This window comes from Lepidothrix coronata, unplaced genomic scaffold, assembly GCF_001604755.1.
Source record: "Lepidothrix coronata isolate B3197 unplaced genomic scaffold, Lepidothrix_coronata-1.0 Scaffold826, whole genome shotgun sequence".
Classification (NCBI taxonomy): domain Eukaryota; kingdom Metazoa; phylum Chordata; class Aves; order Passeriformes; family Pipridae; genus Lepidothrix; species Lepidothrix coronata.
Genome location: NW_016691006.1, coordinates 1 through 7,062, shown reverse-complemented (window position 1 = coordinate 7,062; position 7,062 = coordinate 1). Strand labels below are relative to the sequence as shown.

Below are 7,062 nucleotides of genomic sequence, written 5' to 3'. Positions count from 1 at the left end.
GGTTCCCCACGGACGCGCGGCTCGGCCCCGGCCCGGGCAGGATTAGCTCAGCCCTTCCCCCTCCCCAGCTCCCCCCGCCCCCCCGGGCAGGATTTTGCTTTTCCAGGTGGTTTTGGGTCCCCGCCCCCCCCCCGGGGCTCAGGTGCCGCCGTCCCCCAGCGCCAGCTTTGCTTTGCTTCGCCGCCCCCCTGTCGCTCCCCCCGGAGCTGCCCCGAGTCGTCGTTTGCCTTTTTTTCCTTTATTTCCGAGGGGCTGGAGAAGCCCGCGGTAGGTTTGTAGCCCAAGGCTGTAGCTGACCGGAGCCCGCCGCGCCGGCGGGGGTGGATCCCCCCATCCTTAGCGTCCCCCGACCCCCTCTTCCGGTAAAATAAACCCAGAATTTTTAACAAATGGCGCTGGCTCCGCCCCCGCTTCTTTCTCTGCACTCGAGTCCCCCCAGGACGTGGCGGGGAACCTTTTGGTGGAACCTTTTGGACTCACCGGGGCTGCCCCTGCCCTGCCCGGCTCTGCCAAGGGAGGAGCAGATGAGCTGGGGAAAGGGGGGCACCCCCAAAATAGCCCCCGGCCCCCCAAAAGGGGGTAACAACGAGGCTTTCATGAGCCCCCGGCTCTGCTCCCCACCTTCCCTGCGCCCTCGGGGGTTTTCCTCCTCGTTTTCCTCCTCACGGGCAGCCCGAGCAGCAAATTAACCTGCCCGGGGCTAATTAGTCCCCAGACTGGCTGGTTTGTCCAAATTAACCTGCCCGGGGCTAATTAGTCTCCCAGCTGGCTGGTTTGTCCCCCGTTGTCTCGTCGGTCACCCACCTGGCTCCCCGGTCCCCGTATTTATTCAGTGGTCCCCCAAGGGGTTTATTAGTCCCCAACCTGCCCGGTTTGTTCCTAAACCGTCTCCCTCCTCCCCACACGGCTCCTTTGTCCCCGAATGGCCCCCGCCACCCTCCTGCCTCTCCCCCCTCCTGCCTCTCCGTGCTCCTTCTGTTCTTCGGTGACGTCTCCGGTTCCGCCTGCGCTGGCTCCGCCTCTGCCTCTGGCTCGGGGGACGCGTGGCTGCCCTGGAGAGGAGGGGAGAGGCCTTAGACCCTCCTGCCTGGCTAATTAACGTGGTGTTAATGAGCCCCGGCCGGCCCTCGGTCACGGTGGCACAGGTGACTCACGGCACACGCCACCCACCACCCCTGCCACGGCACACACGCGGCTTTGCCCCCTCAAACCCAGGTTTTCTCACCCAAAACGAGGCCGCGGTGCCCGGCAATCCCTCGCGTTCACCGCAGCAGTGTCACGATGGCTCCGAGTCCAGCACTGCTGTCCCGGCGCTCCGGCCCTTCCCGCTGCCGGCACGGCACAGCTCGTGCTCCAAATCCGCCTCTTCCGTGGCGGCAAAGCGGCTCCAGCGCCGGGAGCGGCACCGAAACGGGGGGTCTGTGGTAATGGTGGCACCGGGAGCTGTCGCTGAGGGTGGGAGGGAACCCCCGGGGCCAGGGAAGAACCAGGCGGGAGGCGTCGGGAATTGGGACAGTGTTTATTTACAATCATAAAAAACCCCGGCACCGCGCCGGGCACGACGCTGGAAACGGGGGGGATTCACCCAAAAACGGGGCGACTCACCCAAAAATGGGGCGACTCGTGGTACAAAAAGAGCCTCGGTGGCTTACGAACCGGCACCGAGCGCCAGCGGCGCCACGACGTAACCGCGGAACCCTCTAGAAAAACTCAAATAAAGAGCGGCAAACCGAAAAAAGCAGCTAAAAAAGCCCAGTCCGTGCGACGGGAGCGGCTCACAGGCGGCGCTGGTAGCCCGAGTGGACGCGGGCGGCGGGCAGGTAGTCGTTGTACCCGCCCGAGTACCGGGCGTACTCGGCGTGCGCGTCCGGCAGCCGGCGGTAGTCCAGCGGGGACTTGGTGGGCGAGCGGCGGTAGCCCAGCGGCGAGTCGGCTAAGCGCCGGTAATCGGCCAGGTCGGACAGGCGGCGCTCGGAGCCGTACCTGGGCGAGAGAACAGACGGGGATGAGTTGGGGGGGGGGACGGACGGTGCCCAGATCCTCCCCGGCGGCACCGCATCCCACCCGGGCACGCATCGCGACTGGCACGGCCGGCGCAGGACGGGTCGGGTGCCACGGTGGCTCCGCCGCGCGCCGCCGGCTCCCCCCGCCCCGCCCCGAGCCCCATCCCGCCCCCGGGACGTAGAGCACGAGCGGAACCATCGCGCCCCCCGCGCCGGTGCCACGCCGGTCGAGCCCCGAGGGGCGCGCCGGTGCCCGGCGAGCCGGTGCCCGGCGAGCGGCAGGGGCGGGTGCGGGTGCCCCGCCCGGCGCCGTACCTTTTAGCCAGGGCGGACGATTTTTTGTACGGGTCGTCGTAGACGGCGCTGCGAGGCGGGGACAGGCGGGTGCGCTCGTAGGGCGGTGCGGCGGCGGCGGCCTGAGCCAGGCCCAGGTAGGAGCCCGCCGGCTGCCCCAGCTGGCTCGGCCCGTCGTAGGCGCTGCCCGGCTGGGCTCGGTACGCGGCCGCCAGCGCGGCGGAGGACGGCTGCTGCGCCGGGTAGGACGCCGCCATGGCGCCGGAGGCCTGGGCCCGGTACGCGGCCGTCAGCGGGGCGGAGGCCTGCGCCTTGTAGGAGGCGGCGACGGCAGCCTGGCTGCCGTAGGACGCGGCCAGCGACGAGCCCGCCTGCGCGCCGTAGCCGGCGGGAAGCGCGGCAGCGGCGGGCTGGCTGCCGTAGGATGCGGGCAGGCCGGCGGCAGGCTGGGCGCCGTACGAGGCCGAGTGGCCCACGGTGGGCTGGGCGCCGTACGAGGAGGAGAGCGCGGGCTGGGCGCCGTAGGAGGCCGAGTGGCCGGCCACGGGCTGGTAGGCGGCGGTGGCGTGACCGGTCACCACCTGGGCGCTGTAGGAGTTGGCGTGCACCGCCACGGCCTGGGCGCTGTAGCCGGCGGAGAGCACGGCGCCGGGCTGGGCGCCGTAGGAGCCGGCGTGGCCGTCCACGGGCTGGCCGCCGTAGGAGGCGGCGGCGGGCTGGGCGCCGTAGGATGCCACGTGCGTGGCCACGGCCTGGGCACCGTAGGAGGGGGCGGGGCCGGCGGCGGGCTGGGCGCCGTACGCGGCCACGGCGGGCTGGGCGCCGTAGCCGGACGAGTAGCCGGAGGCGGGCTGGGCGCCGTAAGAGGAGGTCAGGGCGGCGGACTGGACACTGTAGGAGCTGAGGGAGTTGGCGGCGGGCTGGACGCCGTAGGCGGCGGCGGGCTGGGCGCCGTAGGAGCCGAGGGAGTTGGCGGCGGGCTGCGCGCCCGCGGCGCCCAGGGAGCCGACGGAGGGCTGGGAGCGGTAGGCGCTGCCCAGCGAGGCCGAGGGCTGGGCGCGGTACGCGGCCGCCTGGCCCGTGGTGGGCTGCAGGCGATAGGCCACGCCCACGGAGGCCGAGGGCTGGGCGCGGTACGCGGCGCCCAGCGAGGCCGAGGGCTGGGCGCGGTAGGCGGCCGGCTGCGCCGTCACGGGCAGCGTCACCGCCGCGTAGCCGGCACGGGTGGGCGAGCGCCGCAGGGGGCTGCGGTCCCTGCCGAAGTAGGAGGGGGAGCTGGGCCGGGCCGGCGCCTCGAAGGCGTCGTACTTGGCGCCGAAGCGCTGCTGGTAATCGTACAGGGACGAGGCGGTGCCGTAGCCGGCGCCCGCGGCCGAGGGGAAGGCGGCGTCGGCCGCCCGGCGCTGCTGGTCGAAGCCCTCGATCTTGGGCTGGAACTTCTCGCGGTACTCGAGGCCGATGCGCTTGGTCTTGTCGACGCCGAGGGCGGGCGGCGGGGCCTGGCCCCCGCCCTTCTTCTGCACGTTGGTGGAGAGCTCCACGTTCACCCGGCGCCCCTTCACCTCCTTCCCGTTTAGGTTTTCGATGGCAACTTTAGCATCGGCTTCGTTCTCCATGTGCACAAAGGCATAGTCTGACAAAGCAGCAGAGAGAGCAGTGAGGGGAGAAAACACAACTCGTTAGCGGAGCCGGCGCTAACGAGCCGCGCGGCGGCGGGACGGGCGCAGGACGGGCACGGACGGGCCCCGCTCCGCCGGCAAAGACGCGACCGCCTCCATTGCTCCTGCCCAGAGAACCTGCCAGAGCCTGAGGAGCCCCCGCCTGCCCGGCCCCACCCGGCTCACAGCCCCCCCACAGCCCCCCGCTCCCTCTGGCCCCCCTTCCCTGCCTCCTGCACCCCCATGAGGGGGTGGGGGACTCCCCCCAGCCCCTCCCCAGGCACACGGGGACCGAGGGCCCCGGCAGTGTCGGCACCGGGGGCTCAGCTGGGGCGTCCCGGCCGTGAGCGGAGCAAAGCGGAGAGAACCGGCGCCAGCAGAGGGAGGGGGAGAGGGAGGAAAAGGGGGAGAGGGGCGAGAGAGGAAGAGGAAAGGGGGTGGGGGGGACACACAGGAAGAGAACAGGAGAGAGAGAGAGAAGGGAAGGAACTGAGAGAAGAGGACAGGGAGAGAGAGGAATAGAGGGGGGAGAGCGGAGAGAGAAAAAGGGAGATAAGAGAATAAGAAAGGGAGGAAGAGGAGGGGGGAGGTGAGAGAGGAAGGGCCCTGAGCACCCCCTGCGAGTGCCCGGCCGTGGCGAGGAGCCGGTGCCGCGCGGCACAACCGCGGCACAGCAGCGCGGAGGCGTCAGAGAGAGGAGAGCGAGAGCGGGGGAAGCGGGACCCGGGGGCACCCGGCCCAGCGGGTCTGGGATGCCCCCGCGGTAGCCTGGGCTCACCCCCGTGACACGGCGGGTCCGGGGCCGGCACGGGGAGGGCAGCGACCCCGCGGTGCTGCCCCCGCGGTCACAGACCGGGACCACCGGAACCGGCGAGCGCCCACCCCAGGGTGCGCCAGGAGCGTCGCTGGCAGAGCAAACCCACCCTGGACCCTCGAGCGTCTGCACTGAGTCACCTCCTCCTGTGTCCCCTCTGCCATCCCGCCCTCCTGCCTCCCGTCCCAGCAGCCCAAGGAGGGGAGGGGATGTCCCCCCGTGTTCCCCCCAGCCCTCCTGGCACCCCCTGAGCCCGAGGGGACGCGGGTGGGTTCTGCTGGGCTCCGCTGGCAGCTGCGACCTGGGACGAGAGAGCAGAGCGACAACGTCCCCCTCCTGTGGGCGAGGGGACGGCGAAGACGTCACCAGGATGGGGGGGACGCGTGCGTTGTGGGACGTCATTGTGGGACATCACCGGGGTGACACCTGTGTGTGGGGGCACGCGGGGTGACACCAGCGGGGTGACACCTTTGGCACCGAGGTGGGGGAGATGCGGTGACACTGCCACGCTGTGTGTGACACGGGGGTGACACCTTTGGCACCAGGGTCAGGGGGACACGTGGTGGCACTGCCACACTGTGTGACACGGGGGTGACACCTTTGGCACCAGGGTCAGGGGGACACGTGGTGGCACTGCCACACTGTGTGACACGGGGGTGACACCTTTGGCACCAGGGTCAGGGGGACACGTGGTGGCACTGCCACACTGTGTGACACGGGGGTGACACCTTTGGCACCAGGGTCAGGGGGACACGTGGTGGCACTGCCACACTGTGTGACACGGGGGTGACACCTTTGGCACCAGGGTCAGGGGGACACGTGGTGGCACTGCCACACTGTGTGACACGGGGGTGACACCTTTGGCACCAGGGTCAGGGGGACACGTGGTGGCACTGCCACACTGTGTGACACGGGGGTGACACCCGCTCAGAGCAGGGTCAGGGCGAGGGGGTGACGCCATCACACCCCGTTGGGGGTCCCCGGTGTGGAGCCGTGGAGCCCCTGGGGGGTTTCCCGGCTCCCTCGCCCTCAGGGCGTGCCTGTGGAGCAGGATGGGCCGCGGGCTGTCCCAGAGGGTGCAGCGAGCAGGGCCGGGGGGAGGCGGCGCTGGAGGGCGGGACAGCGGGGGTGGGTTTTGGGGGGCGTGGGGAGCCCCGTCAGAGCCGCACAGCCCCGCCTGGGGCGGGGGAGGCGATGGAGGAGGACACGGGTGGCTGGAAGGGGGAGAAGGGGGCGGTTCAGGGGTCGGGGAGCCCACGGGGGCTCGCCGAGCGAAGGCGATGGAAGACATGTGGCTTCAAGGGGATAATGGGGGGGGCTCGGGGGGGCGGGCTGGGGAGCCCGGACAGGCTCGTACAGCCCCACCCGGGGCCGGGGGAGGCGATGGTGGAGGACGTGGCTGCCAGGACGGGGGTTCTGGGGGGCTGCTGGGTCGCCCACACGGGCTCGCACGGCCCCACCTGGGGCTGGGGGAGGTGGCGATGGAGGACGCGGCTGCCAGGACGGGGGTCCTGGGGGGAGGTTCCGGGAGCCCCCACGGGCTCGCACCCCCCGCTCCACCAGCCCGGGCAGCGCCGGGGTCCGGGCGGGGACGGCGCCGCAGTCGGACGGAACTCGGGTCCCTCGGGTCGCCCGGCGGCGCGGGCCGAGCTCGGCGGGGGCCGCGCGGCCCCAGCGGCGGGTCCGGTACCTTTCACCACGTCGCACTCCACCACGGGGCCGTACTGCTGGAACAGCGAGCGCAGCTCCCCGCTCGTGCACGCGGCCGACACGTTCCCCACGAAGATCTTGCAGGTGTTGGTGGGGCGCGGCCGGGACGGCTCCACCACGATGCGGCGGCCGTGCAGCTGGTGCCCGTTGAGCTGCGAGATGGCGCGCGCGGCCGCCGCCTCGTCCCGCAGGTGCACGAAGGCGAACTGCTTCATGAGGGCGATGCCCAGCACCGGCCCCGCGGCACCGGCGAACAGCTCGCTCAGCTCCTCCGCCGTCGCCTCCTCGGGGACGTTGCCCACGAAGAGTTTGATGCCGGGACGCATCGCGGCGGCGGCACCGGCGGGGAGCGGGAGCGGAGCGGGCACGGGCAGCGGCGGCGGCCTCAAAATGGCGGCGGCTCCTGAGGGCGGCGGGGGCGGGGCGGGCCGTGCGCAGCGCGCCTGCGTGCCGTGCGCACCGCCCTCCCCTCAGCGCGCCTGCGTGCCGTGCGCACCGCCCTCCCCTCAGCGCGCCTGCGTGCCGTGCGCACCGTGCGCACCGCCCTCCCCTCAGCGCGCCTGCGTGCCGTGCGCACCGCCCT

General features: G+C 71.7%; 1 protein-coding gene across 1 annotated transcript; it reads right to left on the bottom strand.

The window, feature by feature from the left end:
• Positions 1-1,814: 1,814 nt before the first annotated feature.
• LOC108510415 (RNA-binding protein 14-like) lies at positions 1,815-6,879 on the bottom strand. Its single transcript, XM_017840088.1, has 2 exons — positions 6,460-6,879; positions 1,815-1,983 (listed from the first exon to the last, which is right to left on the bottom strand). Exons 1-2 carry the CDS (start codon positions 6,803-6,805, stop codon positions 1,934-1,936), a joined length of 396 nt encoding a protein of 131 aa, XP_017695577.1. The 5' UTR covers positions 6,806-6,879; the 3' UTR covers positions 1,815-1,933.
• Positions 6,880-7,062: the final 183 nt, after the last annotated feature.